This window comes from Dicentrarchus labrax, unplaced genomic scaffold (genome assembly GCF_905237075.1).
Source record: "Dicentrarchus labrax unplaced genomic scaffold, dlabrax2021, whole genome shotgun sequence".
NCBI lineage: Eukaryota > Metazoa > Chordata > Actinopteri > Moronidae > Dicentrarchus > Dicentrarchus labrax.
In genome coordinates, this window is record NW_026136713.1 from 3,588,555 (window position 1) to 3,614,683 (window position 26,129).

The 26,129-nt window shown below is 42.1% G+C and overlaps 2 protein-coding genes across 4 annotated transcripts in view; one reads left to right on the forward strand and one right to left on the reverse strand.

Annotated features, from left to right (window-relative positions):
* On the reverse strand, window positions 1-14,150 carry gpc2 (glypican 2). Its single transcript, XM_051421235.1, has 11 exons — window positions 13,620-14,150; window positions 11,529-11,687; window positions 10,438-10,572; window positions 8,946-9,121; window positions 8,735-8,815; window positions 7,656-7,821; window positions 6,754-6,884; window positions 6,070-6,216; window positions 4,729-4,865; window positions 3,095-3,267; window positions 1-2,858 (listed from the first exon to the last, which is right to left on the reverse strand). The coding sequence occupies exons 1-11, from the start codon at window positions 13,795-13,797 to the stop codon at window positions 2,581-2,583; spliced, it is 1,761 nt and encodes a 586-aa protein (XP_051277195.1). The 5' UTR covers window positions 13,798-14,150; the 3' UTR covers window positions 1-2,580.
* Window positions 13,135-26,129, forward strand: part of LOC127375224 (cohesin subunit SA-1) — a 19,979-nt gene continuing 6,984 nt past the window's right edge. Inside the window, exons 1-21 of one of the 3 annotated variants that reach the window (XM_051421195.1) lie at window positions 13,240-13,266; window positions 15,477-15,681; window positions 16,025-16,104; window positions 16,216-16,312; window positions 16,604-16,825; window positions 17,711-17,807; window positions 18,158-18,234; window positions 18,624-18,828; window positions 19,497-19,648; window positions 20,254-20,451; window positions 20,815-20,913; window positions 21,524-21,603; window positions 22,299-22,406; window positions 22,495-22,591; window positions 23,515-23,617; window positions 23,790-23,893; window positions 24,433-24,525; window positions 24,649-24,741; window positions 25,473-25,673; window positions 25,811-25,878; window positions 25,953-26,040. In XM_051421195.1, the coding sequence (XP_051277155.1) occupies window positions 16,076-16,104; window positions 16,216-16,312; window positions 16,604-16,825; window positions 17,711-17,807; window positions 18,158-18,234; window positions 18,624-18,828; window positions 19,497-19,648; window positions 20,254-20,451; window positions 20,815-20,913; window positions 21,524-21,603; window positions 22,299-22,406; window positions 22,495-22,591; window positions 23,515-23,617; window positions 23,790-23,893; window positions 24,433-24,525; window positions 24,649-24,741; window positions 25,473-25,673; window positions 25,811-25,878; window positions 25,953-26,040 (2,211 nt within the window). In that variant the 5' untranslated portion in view covers window positions 13,240-13,266; window positions 15,477-15,681; window positions 16,025-16,075. Of the gene's footprint in view, window positions 13,267-15,476; window positions 15,682-16,024; window positions 16,105-16,215; window positions 16,313-16,603; window positions 16,826-17,710; window positions 17,843-18,157; window positions 18,235-18,623; window positions 18,829-19,496; window positions 19,649-20,253; window positions 20,452-20,814; window positions 20,914-21,523; window positions 21,604-22,298; window positions 22,407-22,494; window positions 22,592-23,514; window positions 23,618-23,789; window positions 23,894-24,432; window positions 24,526-24,648; window positions 24,742-25,472; window positions 25,674-25,810; window positions 25,879-25,952; window positions 26,041-26,129 lie in introns of those variants that run through there. The other 2 variants (XM_051421194.1, XM_051421196.1) reach the window with 2 other exon arrangements.

The following is a 26,129-nucleotide window of genomic DNA, read 5'->3' on the forward strand; positions in this document are numbered from 1 at the left end:
TTTTCTTGAGTTTTTTTAATGAAGCAGAAAATATCACTTGTTTGATACCAAAAAACTGTTACAACAACATGAAAAAAGTTGTGCTATACTTTCACCATAAAGGAATGTGCGAGCGGTGGGAATGGATGAGAGGTTGTACTAAAGAACAATTTAACCTGAAATTCAATGGAAATATTGCAGCCACCACATCCTAATCTGACTGCTGATCATCAAAAGCACATATGATTACAATACTGTTGCTTTAGAAATACTGTGGAATATTGTTGCTTTCATTAGTAGTTGTGCAACATAATACTGTGATTGTGGTGAAGTCTTGTACATGGTCCCACTGACTTTGAAGGGTTTCGTTCCAAAATTAAATTTGACATAAATACTCAAACACTTAGATTGCTGCCACGAATCCCTCATTAATATTGACACCAAGCTTTAAACCTCTCTTTATCCAGGAACGCCGCCTGAGAGAATAAAATCTCATGCCGAGTCATATGCCAAGTGATTAAAAGTAGGAAATATTTTTGGCAAAATGAAACCCTTCTCTTGCTAATTTTTGTATTGTACAGGTGCAATAAGCCATTTGGCTAGAAGTGTACTTCTGTTACAGCAAAGTGAATTTCACAATTCCTCATTCAACAGAAAAGTGTCCTTTCACAGCATCTATACATTCTTTTTATTCTCTCCGTCTGTATCGCTGTTCTCTTTTGGGATCTATCGATCGACTTTCATCATCTTTAAGAAATTGTTCAACATTTTGAGAAGCTGGTTAACTTAGCTAAGCATAAAAACTGGAAACAGGGGGAAGGGCTAGCCGACCGGACAAAGCTCGCCAACCAGATCCTTATATCTGGTTTAATTCTTACAAAAATCCAAGTATAAAACCAACATTTTGCCACTTCATATGCCGTGGTTATTTCCTGGCCAAGACCAGTGACTTCCTAAAGTCACAGGTTATTTGGCAACTGCTCCCAGCCAAGAAATAATCCAGCACATAATCCTGCATAAAACCACAATGTGTTCATTAGTGAGCTTTAAAAGGCGCTGTTATCTTTGGAGAGAGCCAGGCTAGTTGTTTCCCCTTTTTCCAGTCTTTATGCTAAGCTAAGCTAACCAGCTGCAAACATTTACCGTACAGAACAGTATAACCAGAATATAAATCTCATCATCTAACTCTCTGCAAGGGAATAAATGCCTTTGCCAAAATGTCAAACTAATTTAGTTCACTGTCCTGCTCTCCACCCCTCCCGAGTTTTGTTTTTGCTTCTTGAATATTCTTTGATTTTATCTTCGTCAAAACACATTCAGCATATGAAAATTAAGAGCCATCGTCTCTCAGTTCTTGACAGCATTTGTCTTTCCATCCGCATTCAATCCAATTTTACATCACACCATGAGCTCGCTCACTGTTTTCATCGTCTTCTGTTGCTTTTAGGAAAAATAAGTAGAAAAGCGTGGTATTAAAAAACGTCTCAAAATCTTCTCAACATGAACTTAGAACCTTAAAACCTGAACAAACAATATAAAACCATCATACAAAACACACACATTCACACACATTGCTCCTTAACAATCTCTGGTTGAGGCTAAAAACGCCAGAAAAACCTCCAGCTGGTCTTATAGCCCAGCGTTGTGATGATACTAATATTAAGAGTTTCGTTGTGATTGGTTTTACGAAAAGTATTAATAAATACAACTTGATTTTTCCTTTTTGTACCAGAGAAAGTTAAAGATAAACACTTCTTTTAAAAGATAAAAAGTCTCAAACCTTGCCTTATAAATCATAACAATAGGAACAATAAAATATTATATTACAAATAAATTAAACACATCAATATATTACATTAATCAACCCCTTGTCATCACAAGTAACCACAGATTAATTTGAGCCTTTAGGTACATTCAAAATAAGCCCCTTGTTTGGTTAAAGAGTCATACTATTGACTTTTTTTAATCTCCAAGCCAAAATACAGAGATTTAATTAAGAGAGTAAATTAAATCTTACTACTTCCACAAGATAGGGGAAAAAAATGAACCAAATGAACCACAACTGGACTGAAAGCAAGATCAATGAAATGAATTAACTTAGTTTCATGAGAAAGGCAGCAAACAAACACACTCGGATCAAATCAGCTGCTCATCGAAACTACACGGTAATTAACTGGCACCACTAATCTCCGTCTCACAGACCACCAAACCATGAGCCCATGACCGTTTTGTTTCTTTTTCACCCCCCAAGGCTTATATGCTCCAGCACTGCACACCCTTCAGCATCGAGACTCCAATAGGTCAAACACCTCACAAATGGCACTAAAACAAAATGGCAGTACTTGTTGATTAAGTATTGTTTGTAATCGTCAATGCCTGGTAATTCTTCTTTTGTGGCTTGGGCAGTAGGAAAAATATTCACTTTAACTTATTTTGTGCTGTAAACAGGTGTTTTTGATTATTGCTAAATTAACCTGTTTTTGTCTTCATTTTTTTCTGCTGGTGTAAACAAATGGAATGGCATTTTTTCTTTTTCTTCTCATCATAATGTGCTTTGAAACTCCAGCAAGAAACAGAAAACCTCCAGACTGTAATAACCAGCTATCTCCACATGGGGGCAACAGTGACCATGAAAGGCAAAGACAACAAAGGAACCAGGGAGAGAGTGAGCTGGCTGGCTGCAGATCTGACCCGCCCGTGGCCGTTGTTTCTGTTCCACTTGGCCCCGTTCTTTTCCCGCACTCGGGGCGGCTTTGCGGGGTTGGACGCGGGGTTACGAGGAGGTTTGTTGTTGGAGGGAGAGTATGGCCCGTAGCCTGGCCAATCATCATTGTACCTTTCACCGTGATCTCCACCCCCTGAGCCACTGCCCTCCTCACCTGGAACAAAGACAAAGATTTGACTCTTGAATGGAAATTGAAAGTTAATTAATACAAATTTAGTGGATAAGTTCTTTGATGGTGTTCACACATACAGATACTGCATCCCTTAATACTCCTTTAAGGACATGTGTAAGGGTTAATGTGCGACAAGGTGTCCATTATTGGGAATTAATGGACCGTGCAGCCAATCAGAATCGAGTATTCACCCAGACCATGAGATAAACAACACTCACTGTCCATGAAGTCCATGTCCTGTCCGCTCTGAGCGTGTCTCAGTTTGTTGGTCACCACCCTCAGCTCCATGATCAGCTGTCTGGTCCTTACATCTGGTCTAGCAATGTCCACTTCCACTTCGGGGTTGTTAATCTGGCTGACCAGCCCGTCGCCTGTCACATCCGGGAGGTACCTGAGTGTGTGCACACACACACACACGGAGGCGTTCACGAACAAAAACACAGACAAGGATCCACAAAGATCTTTCTAAAGCAGCGCCAGGCAACCTGCTGCCATTTGAAGCCACAGCAGGGAGGTTTAACTCAGACACACAATTAATGAGTATCGCACCACAGGCGTACATAGTATATTTTTACAATAACCTAATAATCTTCACAGCAATAACTGGCTGGTTTCTTGAGGGGAATTCACTTTCTGACATTTCATTGCAGCAATGTAGGCATCCTGGACTTATTTAAGCTTAAAGCTCATGATAGCTTTTTGTATTGCGCTTCAAAAATGGAAGTACATGTAGCCAAACAACAGCATGGCTTTAGGGATGATCATGCTGTTCAGTCACCACTTTGGTCCGCATTGAAATGTCTCAACAGGTGTTGGGTTGGTTGCCATAAAATTCATGGTCTACAGACCATGATTCCCACAGACATCGGTGATTCCCTGACTTTTTCCTGTATAGCGGCACAATAAGGTTGACATTTTGGTTCAGGGGAAAATGTCTGAATCCAGTTGTGGTCTAAACATTCATTCATGTCCCCCTCTGGATGAACTGTAGCGACTTATTATCCAAACATCTGTAAGACGAGTGACATTCCCGTCAGTCTCAGCTGTACTTTGTATTTAGTGCTAATTTGCAAATCTTAGACAATGGCAAATATTATACCTGCTTGGCGTCGGCATGTTATTGTCATTCTGAGCATTTAGCTCAGAGCACTGCTGCCTCTACAGGACTGTGAGCATGGCTTTAGTCTTGTTTTTAAATGTGTAGCCTTTTGGGATTGTTGCTGGAGGGCTGTTTGTTGTTGTTGTATCTACAAAACAGGTTTCACCAAATTTTTTTAAAACTATGTATCTGAATGGCCCAAATAAACTTTTTGACCAATGTTCCAACAAGTCCTGATAATTAATTAATTAGTACTCTATCCCACTCTAGTACTCAATAAGTGTAATGTACAGTATATGATGTTATTATTTTGGTCAAAGTAACTATAGTTACTTAATTTTATACCAACACATGTCTGGCTGCAGTCCCACTTTGCTGGTAAGGAGGGTGCGTTTCCACATTAAACTGTTGCCCAATGCAGCTGGAACATCAGACACGAAATCATCCATTATGCAAACATGTTTTTTCTCTCTCACATCACACTCACACACACGCAGGACTGCACAGCGTCTCTAAATCAGCTCAGATACGTGGTGTTGGGCTGCATCTGTGTACATAAAAGCAAGCAGACCCACGCAGAGAGCATGTGGGTGACTGGTGGTGGCAAAATTAAATCAACTCTGTTCCATCTGTTGCATCCTTCCACCTCTGCACCATCACTCACTCACTCACTCACTCACTCGCTCGCTCGCTCTTCCTCCACCTCTACCGAACCCCCTTCCTCCTCCAGCCCTCCACTCTGATCTCGCTCACCTCCCCCGGGTCTGCCCGTTCCAGCAGCGGTCCTCATTAGTGACGTCGGCAGCCATCTTCTCATCGTTGCAGATGGTGTGTGGGAGGGACACCCAGAAGCCACGCATGGGCCTCAGTCGCTCCTTCAGCTCGGTAACCTGCGCGGAGGCGGAAAGAAATTGGTTATGACTCAGACCTGGATTCAAAGTATCCTTGTTTGGTATGGCTGGCTGTAGAAGCATATTGAAGCTGCAGTGCTGACGTTGGACAAAGTCAAAAACTGACATGACACTTTTTCTGGGTCAGTTCTTAAACCGCAGGTCTTTCATGTTTTATAAATAGATGTGAATACCTCCAATCTTCTTTCCCTCTCCTCTGCTCTTGGTTTCATTTATTTTCCAACACTTCTAGCTTGCAAGACCACTCTGTGGACACAGTAATACACTCTGGGATCTGACCGCTGCACTCTTTATTCAAGTCAAATTGTATTTTGAGAGCCAAAAATCACATACCACAATTTGCCTAAGGGGGCTTTTCAGTCTGGACAGTGTACAACGATCTCTCTCCTTAGACCAATTTGGATAAGGACCCCCCCCCCCCCCCAAAAAAAAACCTTTAATGGTGTCTTGTACCAAGCTTAGACTTATTTTATTGTTGTTGGTCTTTGCTTTGCTCTCTGCTCAATTGCCATGTCTGAATCCTGATATATACACAGTAGGAGTTACTCATGGTGATGAACCCACAGATAATTATAACCCGACTGCAGCTTCCCTCAGCTTTATGGAGAGTTTTTGCCTCCTTTTGGCTCATTGTTTTGTTTTTTAAGGCCTTTGATTGCCTTTATTATAGTGATAGCCGAAGATAGACAGGAGAGGGGGGCAGAGAGAGAGGGGATGGCACGCAGCAAAGGGCCGCAGGTCGGATTTGAACCCGGGCCACTGCAGCAACTCCGTACATGGGTTGCCAGCTCTGCCGACTGAGCTCACCGGGCACCCATTGTTTTGTTTTTATGGCAACTTTAATGTTTTGTTTCGCTCTCACTGCTCTCATTAGTGTTGTTTTTCTATCTACCCTATCTACCCTACCTGCCCAGCAGCACATGGCAGACGGATAGAGTAAGCGAGTGAATACTGGTCTTATATTCACCAACTGGCCAGAAACACAAATGACAGCTAATGTTACTCTGTGTCAGCTATAGTTGTAACTGTTCATCACAAGAACGTAATAAGATAATAATATGTCGATGTTGTGTTTGGCGCTTGTTTGGCCCCCATGTGGCCAAAAATATCTTATAAATTCACTATATTCAAAAATAAGATAAAAAAGAGATGAAAAGCAACTGCTACTATGTTCCTTCCTCACCAGTCGGTCCAGGTTAGTGCCTGCAGCAGTGGTGGGTTTCTCCTCAGGGCTGTAGGTGCGGAAGGGTCTCCTATTGCCCCCTGACTCTTTGGGTGAGCGTTTGGACCGTCCTGGAGCTGGCCTGGGGTTTCCACAACCTTGGAACACCTGAGGTAAACAACAACAATGTAATACCAATGTGAACAGCTGTGTAATGAGCCACCAAACAGCACAAAAGGCCCCATATTATTTTTTAATGTAACCTTAGTGTTAGTGTGACAAAGGGGACTCCTTCCGAATCAAAACATAACAAAATGTTGCAGTGGAACTGGAAACTTCCAATATAATATTGTTGAAATGGTACGCTCTTGAATGAAAGGCAGCAAACACATAAAGCTGAGCTGTAAAGGAAAGAGCTGTCTGTTCCTTAAAGCACTGCTACCACAAGTTCTAACCAGATGTGGGTGTCTCTCTGGTGGATTAGCTCCTGGGATGCCTGCCATGTTTTAATCTTACTGTACGGCTGTCATGCTCTCTGTGTATAATTCCTGTCATTTTAACTGCATGCTGTCTCATTAAGAAGATTAAAATTTAAAATCAAACAATAAACAAGATTATAGAACAACAGCCAGCATGTTATCCTGGGAGAGCAATGACAAAATACATCAATGTTTCCCCATCATCTACTCGTTCCCTCTCCCTTGCCTTTGTCGAGATGCTGACACTATTTTCCTGCATGTGCATGATGGCCTCCGACACTTTCACAGAGATGGAGTCGGCTGCAAGCTCCATGTTGAACGGCCCCTCCAACTTCTCCGAAACCTGGTACAGAGCATCTGGTAGAGGATAGTGGGAGACACAGAAATAGAGATGAAAGGGTCATAAAGTTTTCCATGACTACATTCACCCAGATTCTCATTGTCTGGTAGTGCACGCAAAGTGATAGCCTATAAAAGAGCCTGATACACATCAAGACAATGGTTCCTCTGTGTCTGGAATCTCTCACTGGCTAACCAGCTAAAAAAATTTGATTTACATCTATGTATGAGGTTAGATTAGGAAGCAGGCCAACACCATATAAAGAGAAAAATAGGGAGGAGAATGGTGGTTGGACAAAAGGGTACATGAGGGTAAAATGGGTTTGGGTGGAGTACTCATGGATTGAGTGATGAAAGGTAAGAGGAAGCACTGCACATGAAAAGAGAAAAAAAGGGAAGGATCGTATGGGTTTGATGAAAGGGGAAAGGAAACATAGGAAGACAGATCAATTGTGAAGGAGCAGAGAAGCATGAATGATTAATGGAGGAGGAATTCATTAGGGGAAAAGGAAGTGAAGGTAAATGAGTGACGGAGAGCAATAAAAGGAGTTTAATTTTAGGTATGCTCAATTTAATAATGATAGTAATTCAAAAGCCTTTTAAATGTTATTTGGCCCATTGCATCTTTTCCCTCAAGGATCTAATGTAAGTGCAATAAATGAAATACATCATATACCTAATCCAAAAAAATCATAAAATGTGCCAAGCACCTGATCCTAAACCCACCTAAACAACAACAGCAACAACAACAACATATTGGGATGTATCCTTCATCCTACCCTCACCCACCAATGAAATTGTTCCATTCAGTGTCCAGGTCGCCCTGATTGGCTAAGCAGCCCTTCATCACGTTAAGGCACAGGGAGTGGCATGGCCGCAGCGAGGGCATGCCTCGACACAGAGGGCAGTACCACTGACGCATCAGTCCCCGCACACACTCTGAATCTGCAGTCAGCTGGGAAACAAAGCAGCAGTAGAATAATTACATTAACAGAAACATAAATGTACTTTAAAGCTGACATGTTGGCTACAAGAGTTGTTGGTGATCTTTGACCTTCAATGAGCAGAAGACAAGCGCCTGTATTTTAGCATCCGATTCTGTAATTTGTGGGACAAGATGTAGTAGAGCTGAAATTATTATTATTGATTAATCGAGAATATTTCAATGCAACTGCTGATGAATGAATAACGGTTTTAGAAGCTTTTCAAGCAAAAAGGGAAAATGTGTCCTGGTCTCAGCTGCTCAAATGGGAGAATTTTATATTTTTCTTAAAAAAAACTGAAAATGTTTTTGGCTTTGGACTGTAATGTAAAATAACAGATGACAGAAAAATGTATAATTAAAAGAATGATTTGAGTCCAGCTTTTACTGACTAAAGCACTCATTTGCTGCTGGTTATATTAACCAAGCTGGTTCCACTTTATTTGGATAATCTTCCTACAGATTTATTCTATACTATTACATAGTATTTGTAACATTTCAACAGCTATTAGTTGCAATTCAGCAGTTTAACTTTCACAAATAAAGGTTTGGTTAGGTTTAGGCATATAGATACAGATATATATATATATATATATATATATAGATAGATAATCTGTTAAACATCTACAGAAAAGCAAATGTTACAAATATTCTATAAACTATCTGCAGGCAGACAAATAAGGTGAATCCACAGACATTTATGTTTCTTGGTTGTGAAGCCCTATCCAACTATGTTTTGAGTAAGTCTATATATATATATTTATAAAAAGGATATATACAGGAAAACCTGTATTTCAAGGCCTCACTCTTATATTTAGGCTAGAAAGGGTATAGTTCTTTCTATAAAATCTTGCCAGAACAGACGACAGCACAAGGAACAACTCACCTTTGTTGCTTTATTAACAATATCCCGACCAGTAGCCAGGCCCTGAGATAGAGCTCTGGCTGCAATGAAAGCCCTGGACACCTAAATTTAAAAGGAAACAGAGCACAATAAGATTAGTTAATTAATCATAATCAGTCAGGCATAATTGGAAATTCAATTTTGCTGTATAAAAGCCATTTATTTTGTCCTTGTTGACGTATCAGACACGTACTTGTACACGCAGTTTGCGGGGCACGTCCCCAAATGGTTGCAGCTGCTCGGCGTGTTTGCTGACACATTCCAGATAGTCCTCACTAAACTGATACTGGGGGTTGACCAGAGAGAAGACTCGCTCCACCAGTCTGGACCAGAAGTCTGAGAGAACCTCTGACAGACTTACACTGCCCCCTGTGGACACAAGAGCAACTGTAAGCACAAAAATCACGTTCCTGTAAGTCTGGGGTCTCAAACTGAGATTGGCTTGGGGCCACTGCTGGAATTGTCAGCTCTGCAACATTCAAGTACCTAAGTATGTTCACCTTAAACCAAAAAGTCAGTCATTATCTGGTCACTGCAAAGTCTGGCAGATGAAGCATCAAACACACTGTGGATTAGCTCCTACTATATGCAGTTTCAAGGTTTGTCAAGAAAGAAAACCGTTAACGATGAAACAAATTAGTCTGACATGTGTTATACAAAGTAATTGTTGGCCACAATGGTGGACATAGTTATTGATAAACCAAGTTAACTTCAATGGTTTTGGAGATGGCTGAAATGTAGTTAACTATGCTGACCACATTTAGTAGTCCTTCCAGCAGTCCAACACATTTTGACTGACATAAGGGAGGGTACCAATTATATATAATTTTATCACTAAGTAGTTGTACCTTATGCACAGTAGTATCACTCTGCTATGAGCGAGCTGCCACAGGATATTGTAAGGAAATAGAGTAAAAATATATATTGACAATATAAAAGCCAAGAGAGATCAACACAAAACAATGTTTTTTTGCACCTTTGATGATGTCTGCTGATTGTCTATATTGTGTTTTATATATTTTTTTTATTTTATATTTATTTCTTCCTTTATAAAATGGGTGCTTATCAGTGTCTGTGCATTAGTCAACTGACAGACAGATTCTGAATATGCGACTTTGCAATCTGTAGTCTACTATACAGCCTGAAATTAGCCATACATGTTGTTTGGCAAACAAAGACAGGTTGACTAAGCAGCAACAGCCTGCAGACAGACTCGCCAGCGAGCGGCTGTCATGCCAAAACAGAGCGATGCAGAACAGAAATAGAAACAGTCATCCGTGGGATTCCAATTCTCTCTCTCTCTCTTTTTTCCTCCAGTTCTTCTTGGCATTTCACTTCCCCTCCAAAGACTATACTGACGCTGTTCTGCTGTCCAGAGCGTCTGCGGATTCACCAGGACAGGGATGTGCACTGGTAAAACTACAGTAAACTGCCAGTGCAACAAGGAATCATCATCAACATTACTGACAAACTCATCTGCATTTATTAATTCTCTCATAGTGATGGTAGAGGGTCACGTAGACTACAAAAGTCAGGTTTGCCTGAATAATAGTCTCCTGAAATTTGGTTTTCTGGCCTCTGATTTCATTGTTTTACACAGCAAATTCAACCCAAACGGCGACACTTTGCACAGACCATCTGAACTCATAAGATTAAGGTGAGGTGGATAAAGTGATTAAACTAACCAGAATAATATCTGCGCAGCTCCACAAACAGCTCCTGGAAGACGTGTGCATTCTGGGTGAAGAGCCGTCCGTAGGTCTTGGTAAACATCTGGTTCATAGACTTCTCTGACAAATCTATAAGCTCTCTGAAGAACTCTGCAGAGAGACAGGAAAAGCAGAGATTAGACATTAATATATATTAAAATATCACCCACCTTCTTTATTTCTCACATCTGAGCCAGGTTTCTACGTACAAAGGCGCTCAGTCACCCCCTCCCCTCCAATATTAACAGCTCATGGGGACAGTTACATCAGATCCTGCACGCTGGTAAACGAGTCTAACAACATGAACTCTATTTACGACTTCAGGACTCATGCAGTCTCCCACTCCTTTGGCGTCTTTAAATGATTCATCGCGTACATTATATAAAAGGATGAGAAGGGAGAAAAAAAAAGGTGATAGCAGTCCACAGCAGGTAGGAGGGGAAAGTGTAAATTCAGCTCTCTTTGCTGCGGCTGCTACAAACCTGCAGCCATACATACAGAATATGAGACAGCGTGGGCTGAGTTCTCTAAAAACGCAGTCACTGAAGCTGTCTAGGTTTCCCACACTGACCATTTGTTTTAAAGGGCCACCGATTTTATACGTGAAGGTGAGTTTACCGGCCATGTTTAGTCCCACTTAGCCCGTACAAACTGTTTTTATAATGTCTTCTGTGGCTGTGGCGTTTCAAAAGTCTTTACTTTATGAAAGTGCAGTACTTCTTTAATTTCAGCAGCTCTTATGTTTTGATTAAACATAAATAAGAACCATGCTAGGCTCTCTGCAATATGTATGCATCGCTGTGCTTTTAGCTTCCACCGTCAATTTTCTGGCTCAGATATCTGACCATCTGAGAGGAACTGTGCAGGCGGAGATCCTAAATAAGTTTTTAATCAGCTGTCACTCATCGCCACTCGCTTTGTAGACAGGGAGAGGAGAGGAGAAGCAGAGTGCAGTTTATTTTCTTCATATATACCCCCCTTTTTTTTTTCTTTTTAATTACTAATTTCAAGCCAGAAATTGTTCCCATTAAACATGATTAAGAATTGTACAAGCTTCTGGGTCTCACCATCAAACCTGCGGTGTCTCTGGGTGAAAGTAGTCAAAAGGAACTGGCTGTTCTCTTCAATGGCTCTGAGGAAGTCCCTCTCGCTCTGGAGGGCCAGCGTCTCCTCCATCTGGCTGGAGCAGCAGGTGTAGTCCTGAGGACAGAGCCGCAGGTGCTCACCTGGAAGACCGAAGGTAAAAATAGGCCAGGAGAGAGAGAAAGGTTAGGATGGATCACACATGTTCACAGACCTATGTGGAGACATTTGATTATTTGGGTTTAATCACAACTTAATGTATAATTATAAGCTTCTGCTTTAAACCTGCACACTAATCATGGTTTGTGTGGCACTTTGAGCTGCTATGCAAATAAAGTTATTATTAATACCTCCACAAATACCAAGCCCTTGTTCCCAATAACATCAGCAGGTCTATTACCAGGTCAAAGCAGATGTTTTTAGTGAGAGTCAATTCCTCCGCTCATCAGTCTGTTCATTTACTGTGGGGAAATCGTATCAAAGATAAGGGTGTGATAGAAAATTGTAATTTCCCTGCATGAATTATTCAGCTTCAATCTGTCTTTCTTTGTCAGCTCAGGTTGGGTGTTTGATATGTCAGAGGTAATGATATGCAAACGACAACGAGGGGAGAAAGAAAAAAACAACACAGCACTCTGAATGGGGGGAAAAGGTTTGAATTCTTTGTTTCTATAATTTTACATCCAACATGAATATTACTGCTGTTATTACAGTCAAAAGTGTCATCCCCAACTCCACCCTCGCTGATGTTTCTCTCTGCCTCTTTTGTTCTCTCTCTCTCAGTGTCTCACTATTAGCCCTCTCTCATCCCTCTATTTCCATTTCTAAACTGCCTCTCTTCATCCTTTGCTCTCCCAGCCATCTGCTCCCCTGGCCCACGGGACAGTGAGCCAAGACTCAGGCAGTGATAGCCTAATGCGCGCATACATCACACACACACACACACACACACACACACACACACACACACAGTCAATCAATATTGCAGTTGTCTCACAAGGGTGACTCACACACAGAGCGGAATTGCCACAAAATTAATCCTCACACAGAGGAGATCTGCGAGGTCTGCAATTCCACAAACATAGATTTCACTCAGATTATTACCTTTTTTTTTTGTGAATGCTCCAGGTCTGCCTGTGGGTAACACACACACACACACACACACACACACACACACACACACACACACACACACTCCTCCTCTCACTGATTTACATGCAAAGCTGAACCTCCATGAAGTAGGCTACATTTTCAGACACTCCTGTGCTCCCTCTCACTTTGTCAGACGTTCACATTTAAACAAATTTCCACCCACTCTCCCCCTCCCCTCTCCTCCCCTCTCCTCTCCTCTCCTCCCCTCCCCTCTCCTCTCCTCTCCTCTCCTGTCTCCCACCCATCCCTCACCACCAAAACTTCACATTTTCCAAAACTGTTTGTGATCCACATGATATCTTTTCATTCAGCAGATAAGATTATCACCGGTGAACAGAGCCTGTGGGTATATGCAGGGATTTAACAGTGGGCCAGTAGGCAAAGACTAATTAGGGGCGAGGTTCTTTGTTGCACCGGTGTTGGCAATTTGCTCATCCCCTTAATCATCCTATTTAAACAGCACAGAGGGGAGGAGGGGGCGGGTGTAATTTGTTTTAAACCACCCTGCGTTATTTCTCCCGAGGAAAGCTCACCATGATATTCCCCACATTGTGTCTCTGCCGCTTATTAGTGAGTTTTGAGCCACCTTGCACTTTTAGATCTCACTTTCCTGGCGTGCCTTGGAGTGTGTTTGTTATTTAAATTAATGTCCGGCCGAGTATTAATATTCCCATGATTATCTGTGGTCTATCTGTGGTGTTGGGCAGCGAGTTTACAGTGACCTTAATGTGCAGAGGGGTATTTTTGTCCCTGTTGAGACTAACTAGAGCATGCTGACGCGCCTACTGATCTGCTGCGACATGTATTTTTTATTAGAAACTTGAATTAGAAACATGTTTTAAAATGACTGCCTGGCGGTTCTGCGTGAAAACTGTCTGAACGGTGTAATTTATCCCCTCCGCCGGCTCGATGCAGAGTCTTACCGGAGATTTGAGTCAGCGGTGCGGTGCCTGTGCTGTACCCCTTCTCCGCGTACACCTGCCGGGTGTCGGCGCAGCTCCTCCCCGCAGCAGCCACCGGGCTTCGGGTCCCCGACAGCGCACAGACCGAGCAGAGCAGCACCAGCAGCGGGTACCTGGGGAAACATAGCCGGGTATCCATCTTCACCGCAGGAACAAACGACAGCAGGCTGGGGCAGCGGGCGGGTTTATATAAAAACCAGACTGAGGGTGCAGCACCTTTTTATAAATTAATGAGCGGCCGGTTTAAATGCACGCAAAAGTAAAAAGAGTAGTATCCCAAACCGTCAGTCGTTTAAAGCGCTCATAGTTTTCCCCGATAAGTGTAATGAACTGATGCATCCGGTCTGAGTATTTTTTTCTTTCTTTTACATCACACGTATGTCTCCAGTTAATTTGTCCTTCCTGGGAGATCCGCTGCTGTACGTCAATGTAAAGGGAGCGTGAATGGGGCACTCCCGTCCCTCAGCCTCATCTAACAGCCGAACTGCGCCAAGCTCACAGGAGTTAGCGGGAAAGTACCGGAAAGGTGACTGTTTTCAAAATAAAAGCAAAGGCAAGTAAGTTTGTACAGCAATTTCTCATGAAGACACAAATATTTTATAAGAGTAAAATAAAAAAGATTGCTGAAGTTAAATAAACTGAACATGAGAATAAAATAATATAAAGATATAAATGACCAGTCCCACAACATTAATTCCAAATTTAATTTAGTGAAGGCTGTCAAATAGCCACAGTTTAAGCCTCTAAACACTTTTTTGGTATTTATTCCTATATTTGATCAACTGTAAAAAGACAATACAAACCATTCATATAAACTGTTATCTTTGCATTTTAGGAGAACAGAATTATTGGTTAAAGGGATAGATTTGCCATCACGATCTACCACAAATAAATTAAAATGGGATTTAAGGTTCACTGTAATCCAGTACTATAACCGCCAGTGTTACTGTTTTTGTACTTAAGTTGAGTAGTGTCAGATCCTCCATCAAATTTGAGAGCACGTGTGGCACAGAGACAGACAGGAAGAGCCGGAAGGATAAACACTTCTTAGAGGGCTCAAAATGTTTGTACCTCTGGGTGTGAACAGGGTCATGGAACTAGGCTGCATAACCAAATCACATCAACTGCAAACATGGGTTATTCCTGGATAATCTCCTCGGGTTTCAGACGTTTTAACATTTTTCATTTAAGTTTCAGAAGATTTGAGATTTAGTTGAAACTATGTCGTTCTCACAAGTAGCCTACAGTTTATGTACATGTATATGAAAAGGGTTTCTTTTACTATAAATGGTAAAAGACACTGATGCTGCTTGCTGACAGCGTTGAGCACAATATACAACTAGACTTTTTTTTTTTATCTTTAAGTTTGCATCATTATTACACATTGGGGAAAATGGAAATAATCATTTTATAAAATTATATTCAAGACTCATGTCCCACTGAGGATTTATACGTGTGTCATTTTTACTAACCAACATGGGGAAGCTGGGGCAGTAAGTATTTTATTTTGAAGGTTCGGACCGGAAGTGGTGTCTCACCCTCTGCTCGCTGACTATGCTGGTCAGACACAGAACAATGGACCGTGCAGAGGGAGGCCATCAGGGGAGGGAAGGGTGAGGAGCCTGCGGTGGCGGGGCGGGGAGCAGCTGAGCCAACCACCTCAGGGTCCTACAAACTGGACAGACAGACAGACAGACACAGAGCAGACAGACAGATTACAGATACAATACAATACATTACAGCAAATGTAGAAACTTCTAGAAGAAATATAGCATGAAGGTAAAATGACTGATATAAGAATTGTACTCTTATATTCAGCATGGCAGCGCTGCTTAATGAATGACCAATGATCATCAAGTGACCCTCTGAAAGGACCAATCATCTTCTGAGCTGGTGAGGCGCTGGCCAATCAGCGTCCAGAATCCTTTTGCGTACCTTTGCGCGCCCTTGAGTCTCTGCCGGTCACGAAGAGAGGGAAGGGCGGCGACGAGAAGCCAATATCTGATCAGTAATCAATATTCAGGTGGTAATAATCATGTATAAGTTAGTTTACTAATGATGATTATTGATCAGTTTTCGCTGTAGTAACGTTAGCTAAAGTTTTGTGTGTTCAAGGGATGGTCTGCTAACGGGTCTTGTCCCTTAGCAACAATGAGATCTTTATGTTAACAAAGTTAAGATAACGTTAGCTCACTTATAATCGGACTAGATTGCCTTTTCAAACCTGTTTTATAAGATGTCTTTATAAAAAGTGATAGAATTATAGTTATAAGTCCGATAATGGACGTTTCTTTACTGTAACGTAATGTTAGCTGTGTTAGCTTGTGTTAGCCTTGTAGTTAATTCAGTGTCCCCTCCTGCTGTAGGTCTCTCTGCTGAGACAATCTGACAGTCAGTGGATCCTCTTTGACCCTAAAATGGCAAGTGGAGACTCAGTATTGGACAGGTAAATGAGGATACCTGCCCGACTCTGATGTATTGTTGGCCTGAGTAATAATTATTTATTAATTTTGATGCTAAGATTGGTCTTGATTCATTTTTCTTACTTGTCTGTTAGTGTTGAGGAGTTTGATGACTCCTCAGATTCTGGCAGTGACTATGGCGCTACCATTAAAGTCACAAAGCGGAGAAAGCAAGCAGTGCCTGGACCTCAGGTAAATTATATTGTTCTCACTCGAAACAGTTCATTGATTTATATTATTCATAAGGGAGTAGATCAAGGCTATAACCTTGTCTAAGTTTGTTTTTTATATCATTAATTCTATTATTCTTTATCAGAAAGATCAAACAGGCTTAACCCGACTCATAACAACGGCAACACTGTGGTGGATGTTCGATTCAAACCTACACCTTATCTTTCCATGGCTACCACTAACGCACTCGACTACATCAATTCACTTCAAATCCCCCGCTTAGCTGCCCTCCCATCTCTCTTTCATCTCAAGCCACCCAAGAGACCCAGACGTAAAGCTACATTGAGGGCGACGTCCAGCCCCAGTAGTAGCCCCATCCCCACTCCACCAGACACCTCCCTGCAGCAGCAGCACTCCCGGGGGACACGCAAGCAGGCCTCTCCTACACCTGCGACGAGAGTGAACCAGGGCAACCAGGGCATCAGTGCAGAGGATATCTATGATGCTGTCCGCTCTGGAAAGAGTGCCATGGTGGTGAGCAAACCCTTAGCTGAAGAGCATAGAGGGAAGGGGGAAGGGGTTGCAGAGATAAACACATGAAGGGAGGGAGGTGCTGAAGGAGGCATGTGTAATAGGAAGAGAAACAAGGCTCTAAGAGCCGACAATGAGAGATTATCATCAGCTGTCAGTGGCTGACTGATGTGACCCTACAGAATTGCCTTTGATACGCGAAGAGGAAAAAGTGTTTTTACTGGGTTGTGTAGTCAATGATTGACAGCATGTGTCCATCCCAACCATTGTTGTGCTGTGCCCAGTCTCTCCTGGTTAAAGACTAGAAAAGAAGGACCACATAACAATAGACAGACAAAAAAGTGTGGTGAGCAGCAATAAAAAGGGTCTGTCACTACAGTATAGAGCAGCAAGACAATGCAGATGGTGATTCTGGGTGAAGGCCCACTTTCATACAACACATTCAGCAAATCTGGCAAACTGCTGTTCATGAAATTTTACTCTGTTACACAAAGGTTTCTCAGGTCTTGGCTAAATGTTACTCCATGCTTCTTCTACATTTCCAATTTATTACACTTAAGATATACTGTTACACTGTTATTATCAACACAACAGATGTTCTAAAGTAGTGTCTTTTCTTATGTGTTTATGGTTGCCAAAAACGATTATGCAAAGGAGATTGTGAATAAAACTGGAATTTACAATGTGCAGAAAATATAGGCGGGAGAGAAAGTGGGGGATTCAGACCCACACATGTTACTGAGAAAAACATGAAGGGCCAGTGGAAGGAAGAAAGGTTAATGCTGGCATCCATAATGTTATTCAATTGATATATTGTTATTATATCCATCTGCCCTTTGATCTGAGCCCAGCGTTCACATTGGCTGCTATCTCCCTGTCAATCTGTAGACGGTGGTGGATGAGTGGCTGGACAGCTACAAGCGAAGCCGAGAGGCGGGGCTGCTGGTGCTCATCAACTTCATTGTTCAGTCCTGCGGATGCAAAGGTCAGAGGTCAACAGCAAAGCCCACGAGATGAGGGGTGGGGATCAAAGTTCAAGAGATTATCTTTCCAATTTCAGTTTAGGCAAAGATCAGCAGTCAACTATTGATCAGCCAGTATGGTAACGATGCTCTGTCCAGGAGCTGTGTTAATCTTCTGTCTATTGACAACACACCATATCAATATTTTGTGAGAGTAGAATGAAAATGAGAAGAAATCATAGCATGTACTTTAATTTTTGGGTCAAATAGAAGAACCAGAATTCATGTATTATTACATTTATCTATGTTTGTTGTTTATTTCACTTTATTTCCTAATGTGGAACATTATGTTAACGTTTCATTCTTTGTCCAGGCGTGGTTAGCAGAGAGATGTTTGACAGCATGCAGAATGCTGAGATCATCGGCACATTAACCAAAGAATTCAATGAGGTGAGAAAAAACTAATTCAGACATAGTTTAGATTTGTTTTTAAAAATCCTAAAAATATTAAAAGATTATTCTTACACATTTTTAATCTAGTTCCTTGTGTTTGTCTTCCCTTCGCACTTGTAATAATCTTACTGGAATTTGCTGAGAAAGTCAAACAACCTCCGTATCCCAGGAGATTATAATCCGAAGTAGGGGCTACAGTGTGATGGAACACACTAATTAAAATCTAAAGCTGATAAATGGACACATTAATGAGCTAATCACTTTGTTTTGCCACTGATGTAATTGTCATTAGCCGAGCAAACCAGAGGCTTCTGCCTCAAATAGCTCTACCAAGCACAGTGTAATAGGTTTCTTCCATTATATTTTTGGTTCCTTTCATCCTCTAGGATTCAGTGAACTACCCTCTGTGCACTCCAGGCCCCCAGCTGAAGCGTTTCAAAGCCGGCCTGTGCGAGTTTGCTCGTGTTCTGGTACGCTCTTGTCGGAATAGCCTCATTTATGACGAGCGCCTGTTCCCCTCCCTGCTGGCACTGCTCACTGGCCTGTCTGACTCCCAGGTCAGAGCCTTCAGACACACCAGTACCCTGCTTGGTAAGCATACCAGTACAGTACAGTCAGAAAAGTGTATATATATATACACACACACACACACACACACACACACACACACACACACACACACACACACACACACACACACACACACACACGGGAACTGCAGTTTTTGATAGGGGTGAAAACTTGCACTTCCATGTCCATGATACTGGAGAATCTTCTACTGCTTGTCAGGGAGGAAGAAGAAACTGCTCTATTCAGCTGACATCTGTCTTAGCTGCTAGTGTAGTTCTTTTGTTTTTGTACTCCTCAATGTACTCCTCCTGTATAGCTTGCTTTTGTTTTCTTTTGAAACCTCTGCTCATCCATTGGATCTCTCCCCTCCATTCAACCAAACCACAAAACAAAATGAACAGCTTATCCATAATGTGATTAGGCTGTTAATTACTGTACAATATTTAAAAGCATTTACTTTTTATACTGTAGAAAATGAACAGTTACTGTAACTATTGGACACACTATTGTTGTTGAGGATTTCTATGACACATCATAGATAATCTGCTGTGTAAATGTGGACTGTGACTGTACTGTACCTATTGTGTGCAACATTCCTCTGTCTCTCCCCCTCCGATCGACCCCCTTTATATACTGTATTTTGTCAGTACCATCTAGCCTTGTCAGTCTGTATGTTATTCTCTTATTAGCCATGAAGCTGATGACTGGGTTGGTGGAAGTAGCTGTGGTAGTGTCTGTTCAGCTGCAGACCACCCAGCGGCGATACGACATGGAGAACAGCAAGAGGCCGCATGACAGAGCCCCTGGCAGACTGGAGGAGCTGCAGGCCACCATCAGCGAGGTGACACTTACACAGATAAACACTGGCCCGAGTGCAGACAAGCAGCCACTTTGACATACTAAGCATGCAGGTCAGAACATAAAAGACATTGATTTATAGAAAAAAGTGTATCTTATAGAGGAAAGGATACACAGGACAGTGCTGAGGGCCAATGTCTTTGAATTGCTCCAAGTGATAAAACTGAAATATACATATTTAAAACATTTATAGCATGTAAACCTTCTTAAATTCAATTATTTTTTAGTAGCGAGAGCCTGGGTGATAGAGTTGGTCAGTTCTTATGTAGAAAAGATACAAAAATGTGGAGATATTAAGACTACAGTATGAAAGTATAAAGGTACTTTATATCTGGGGGAACAGGCAGTGCACGCTCTAAGTGTTAATATTAAGATAAGTAGCGTTAGTAGTAAAACAAAGGATGCTTTTGTATGTTGTTTTGTGTCCATGATGACAATGTGACATTAACTATGTACTCTCACCCTCACTGATAGATATTGATCTCTAGAATGATATAGACTGATGAGAAAATGGTGAAGTTTAATTTGAGGATTTCAGTCTTTTTTTTGCATGTTTATATGCCTGTGTTTCATGTTTGTGTGTTGTAGCTGCAGGAGAACAGAGAGGAGATATCCTCCATGATGAACGCCACGTTCCGCGGTGTGTTTGTGCACCGTTACCGGGACCGGCTGCCTGAGATCCGGGCAACTTGCATTGAGGAGTTAGGCATGTGGCTGAAAATGGACCCTGAAGACTTCCTCAATGATGGATGTCTTAAATACCTGGGATGGACCCTGCATGATAAGGTAAATGCATACACAAGGATTAGACAGTACAAAGTGAAGTGTAATAATCATCGCAGGCATCACCAATGTGTCACAGAGGTAGCAGCTGTCTGTCTGCAGCTCTCACACAGGCCAGCAGTGGAGATAGCAATGACGAGGACTGCAGCGTATAGGGATTTGAGCATTCTAAATTGAGCAGCGCTTTATTTTATATTAATGCTTGATATGAAGGCCCCACACACAAGACACTGTTTGGAAAATGTGCAGACAGACACTGGAAGGATCCACAGACACTTACTCACACAAAGAGAAATGTCCACTATGAACAGTCTGCATGCAGGTTATGGAGTGGGTGTTACTGTACTCTCTTCTTCTTTCCCTCAGCAAAGTCCGGTGCGTCTGCAGTGTGTGCGTGCCCTGCAGGGTCTGTACCAGGAGAAGGAATTCATTGGCCGCCTGGAGCTTTTCACCAGTAGATTTAAAGTGAGGCATCCCTCTGGATCGGACTCGCACCTTATTTAATGCCTCTTTTCTTCCTCCTTTTTCCCTCCTGTCTGTCTGTCTGTCTGTCTGTCTGTCTGTCTGTCTGTCTGCCTGCCTGCCTGAACATCTCTTTAATCTATTGTTTCAGCTTATTGTATTGTTTCTATTTTCTTGCCTGCCTCTGTCTCTCTTTCTAGAATTTTGTGCCCCCTCCCCTTATTTTTCTGCCTTTTTAGTTTTGTTCTTTTTCCACCATTCCTGTTTGGTGTTATGGTCTCTTCCTTTGTCTGGGCGTGTGTCTGGGTGCGCTAATTGCTGCCAATTACTGATGGTTAATAAGCTCTTATCAAACACATAAAAACCTTCCTAAGCCACATGTGCTGCAGCAGATGAATGGTTTTCATGCCATGGCTTAGCTTAGAGCCTAATCAGTGGGTGTGCATGCATGTCTGTGGGTGTGTGTACATTTACTCATATTTGTGTGTCACTTTTATGTCTGTCTGCTGGCATGATTGTGCGTGTGTGTGTGTGTGTGTGTGTGTGTGTGTGTGCGCCGTGGCATATCTGAATGTCTTTATGCTTGTGTGTGTGTGTGTGTGTGTGTGTTTAGGAGAGGATGCTCAGCATGGTGCTGGACAAGGACCCAGACGTGGCAGTGGAAGTGGTCAATCTGTTACTGCTGATCCAACAGTGAGGGGTTTCTCTGTCTCTGGTGGCTTCTCTGTGCCACTATCTGCAACATACAGTGCAGGAATTTCATTTTAATAGATCAAAGAATACCAAATATGGTCAATTTGACTGATACAATTTCAAGTGCCTGTTTTTCTTCTTCGCACAGAAATGTTCTATTCATATGCAATTTAAAGCATTGGTAATAATGCTATCCAAGTATTTTATTCAGTTAGTCTTTCGTCTTTGGTACGATATTGCTTCATATAGGTGGTGTTAGTTTCAAGGTTAAAGGCTTTTGCGTCAAATCTCTTTATAAGAAACTGAGCAAATAAACCCTGGTTGTCCAGTCTCTCAATAATTAGATAATTTCCCATTAATAGAAATGTAATGGTTACTCATAACTGCGATAACACTTCTTTGTCATGAATGCTGATGATTCACAGAGCGAGTCGTGATCTCTCACGTTGGCCACCATCTCACACCACTGACTCAAGTAAATTAGATGTTTTTAAGATTAATTAGTCAGAGAGAGGTAAATGTGGTAATGACATTCAGAAATCTCAATGGATGTTATTGAAGGTCTGTTAAATTATATGAAATAAATGTTAATATCATTAAAAAACCAGCATTGGAGGAATTTCCGATGCTGGTATCGGAACAACTCTGTAACCAACTTTGTTGAGCTCTAACTGTTCATGTGTGTGCACTTGCAGGGGGACAGAAGAAGGCCTGAGAGAAGACGAGTGTGGCCATATTTATCCCCTGGTTTATGCTTCACACAGAGGCCTCGCATCTGCAGCCGGGGGCTTCCTGTACAACAAGTACATTTTCACTTTTCTTTTCCATCCCCCATTCATTTCTTTACTTTTGGTTGATATGATTTGAAAATAGTTTTGTCGTGTGTGTCAGGCTGAAAGGGGTGATTGCCAGTGACAACGAAGAGAATGATAAAAGTGACAATGCAGCCTTCTTTCAAATCCTCATCTCCTTCTACATCCAGAGCGAGGTAGTGTTTTGTTTGGCCTCGTTTCATTATTTGCCATTATTTTTTTCATTTATAAAATTGACTAACCATGACAATATGCTGTCCAAATCATGTTTTTGCTCTTGTTTAATATTAATTATTAATATTTATGGGTCACCAAGTCAAGTCTCCTCTCCTCTATTACTGTTTTCCCATAAGTCCAAATCTCAAGTCTCCAGCTCTGTACACTGAAAGTTGGAGAACATGACTTACTGAACATTTTTATAGAGTTTCAACTGTGAACCACGCATTATGTCATGAGTAACATACATACATACATACATACATACATACATACACACCGTGTTTGGTGTTTGACAACTGTGCAGTGGAGTTAAAGCTGAGCAGGTGGTTTGAACACAGTCTCTCTATGCTGCCACATACCGCTCCACTAAGACTCCCACCAAACACACAAGTTGAACGATGGTAGCAAGGAAGGGAGTCGGTTACGCTTGTGATATAAACAGCCAGGCTCACTCGTGCACATATTGATAATGAATGACACCTACAGTGGTACCAGTGGTAGACACACACATACTGAAGCGAAACTGGAGCAGGAGATAAGGCATGCTCTGCTCACATGCTCTGGTTAGCGCAGTGCTAAAAGTGTTGAGATACATGTGGCTGTGCGAGACTGGGCTTTCGCCGTCTGAAGGGACATGCACACATATCTGCATTTTTAGAACAACCAATAGGAACGCCCTCTCTCTGAAATGACCTGTGATTGGCATAAGTCTCCCAACATGAGCTTGATTTTGTAAAGCCTGAAAACAGCCAAGAGCAGGGGCAGAAGTCTAATTATCTCTCCGACCACTTGAATTACAATATGCTGAAAGGTTATTATGGAACTCAGAAATACTATCTAATACCTATCCCAGCTTTAAAGCAATCCATTCACTTGACAGTTCCATGAGCATGGGGCGTACCTGGTGGATAGTCTGTGGGGTGTGGCAGGGTCTGAGCTGAGAGACTGGGAGACTATGACGGCCTTCCTGCTACAGGACGATGGTGAGGAAGACGCACCACAACAAATCCTAGCGCTGTCAGTGCACAGAGTCACTCAGTTTAACACCGATGCACCATAATGATTTTCATAACTCTCGTGTTGCTCCATAGCTGTCTGTGCATTGTGTACTCTCAACCACCACCCACTCAGTTCTGCACCTGTCTGTGTTGTCAGGTCTGATGTATGAAGAGGAGGGGCCTCTCATAGAGCTGATGATGTGCGCCATCAGACAGGCGGCACACGCAACCGCACCTGTTGGGAGAACTCAGGGCAAGAAGGTGGTGACAGGCAAACGCATGATAATTCTCTGTAGTTTGTTTTCAGGAGCAGCCGAGCGCGGGGGCGAGAGAAATGTCATTCTTTGTTTGTACTTCAAATGTACCTATCATACAAAAAGTTAAAGAGTTTTAAAGCTACAATCTTCTGCAACTTCCTGACACTAAACATGAATAAATTAGATACACAACATCAGTCTGAATCATCTGTGCAAACACTAGCATTCCTTTTTTCATTGCAGATCTCACACATTTGTTTTTTGGTTACCTCAGTCTCGAGCTTCATCCCATTTTAAGAAAGACAGCTCAGTGATCCTTTTTTAAGATACAAGTTACATTTTTCAGCTTCAAATATTTGCAATGTTTTTTATGTGGGTAATTTACTCATTTGTGGTCACATTACTTTGAACACATAGGAACACACACACACACACACACACACACCACACACACACACACACACACACACACACACACACACACACACACACACACACCCTCATGATATCTGAATGCTTTTTGTCCTGTTTCCGTGGGATTAGATCCTGAGTATGAAGGATAGGAAGGTCCAGGAGCAGGACAGGAGACGTATCACCACACACTTCATCCCCATACTGCCACAGCTGCTGGCCAAGGTACCCAGCCAAGGTTTACGTAACACACTTTATAACACTGATATTACATATTGTTAAATGTAATATACTGTACACTTTTTTCTAATGCTGATTGTGGGTTTTTCTCCCCTCACTGACCTGCAGTACTCAGCAGATGCAAGGAAGGTGAGCCTCCTCCTCAAAGCTCCTCTCTACTTTGACCTGGAGATGTACAACAGCGCTCCAAAACTGGAGAAGGTAGACATATGACCAATGTAATTAATTACCCTGAATACCCTGAATCTCTTCAGAATTACATCCTGTTCCTTCTTAATAATTACCCCTCTCCATGAGAGGGTCCGAGCCTCTGGTGATCAGAGAGAAACACTTTTAAATTATTTCTGTCCTATTTAGGGCTCCACAGTTAATGACCTGGCAGTGTTATAGAAAAATAAATGGAATAAAAATGAGCAAATGAAAGTCTGTCGAAAAAGGAACAAAGGTGAACAATGACTTAAGTTGCTGGTCAGATACACTGAGGCTTGAAGTAATGAGCTTATTGCCTGACTGAGGTCACATTGCAAAAGATCAGACCTGAATCTGATTTGGACCACATATGAGCAAAAAAAAATCCGATTTGGGTCCCTTTGGCCTGCAGTCTGAACGTGGCCTTTGACATAATATAAGTGACTGAGTGGTGTTTAAATGGTTTGTGGGTACACATTAAAGCAGGAGTTGAGAAACAGTACAGTATGAATATGAGGAGCCCAGCTCTGTCTGGAGCTCTGTCTTTAATTAAAATTCTAATTATCCTGTTATTATTCAGTCATCACATGATTATGGATGCTGGCTGCCCCCGCACACTCACACAGAGACAATGTTCTTGAGTAAGCAAACCAACAAACTGTGAGAGCAGCACATACAGTCATATTCTACTTACCTGCTGTTCTGATCTCTGATCCTCCGCCATTTCCCACTCTCTTCGTCAGCATCTGGACCTGCTGCTGTGTGAGATATGTGGTATTGTGGCGAAGCACACAGAGGTCACAGTGTTGGAGGCTTGCGCCCACCTTGCCAGCACCCTTTGCTCCGACCGCTACACCTTCTCCTCCCGCGCACACTTGGCGTTCAGCCAGCTGCTGGACGGCCTGATTGAGTGCTTCAGCACCTACTTGAATGACCTGTTGCAGGTGGGACAGAGCGTGTCAGTGAAGCCTTCAAATATGGCATGTTATGAAATGCATGATATAATACCATTATGTTCACCCAATTTGTAGGCTAGATAACAAAAACACATCGGTGTGTGTGTGTGTGTGTGTGAACATAGGGTACTGCAGACGATGATGACGTGTACAGCGCAGCCACTGCCTTGAAAAGGGTCGCCGTCTTCAGCAGGTAAGTGTGTGTTGTTATGATACAAACAGCAGTTGACTATTTCTTACACAGAAGTGTGTTTCTGTGTTGTTCAGTGCAAGGGACCCGACCGGCTGGAAGCTGTTTGACTCCTGTCTGGAGCTTCTAAAGAGCAGGATGGAGTCCAGAGAGCTCAACGAGGAGGTCTGTTAGAAAATCGCACATTTTGATATTTGAAGGGTAGTGTTGCGATGTGCATTTGTGACACTTATGTTTCTGTTTAGAAAATTAAT

Bases quoted from the DNA above. Each gene is read 5' to 3' on its own strand.
- gpc2 (XM_051421235.1), bottom strand. From the start codon at position 13,797: ATGGATACCCGGCTATGTTTCCCCAGGTACCCGCTGCTGGTGCTGCTC. The intron at 11,688-13,619 runs GTAAGACTCTGC...TCGGTCTTCCAG, and splicing joins ACCGCTGACTCAAATCTCCG to GTGAGCACCTGCGGCTCTGT. The intron at 3,268-4,728 runs GTGAGCGAGATC...GCACACACTCAG, and splicing joins AACGGGCAGACCCGGGGGAG to GTACCTCCCGGATGTGACAG.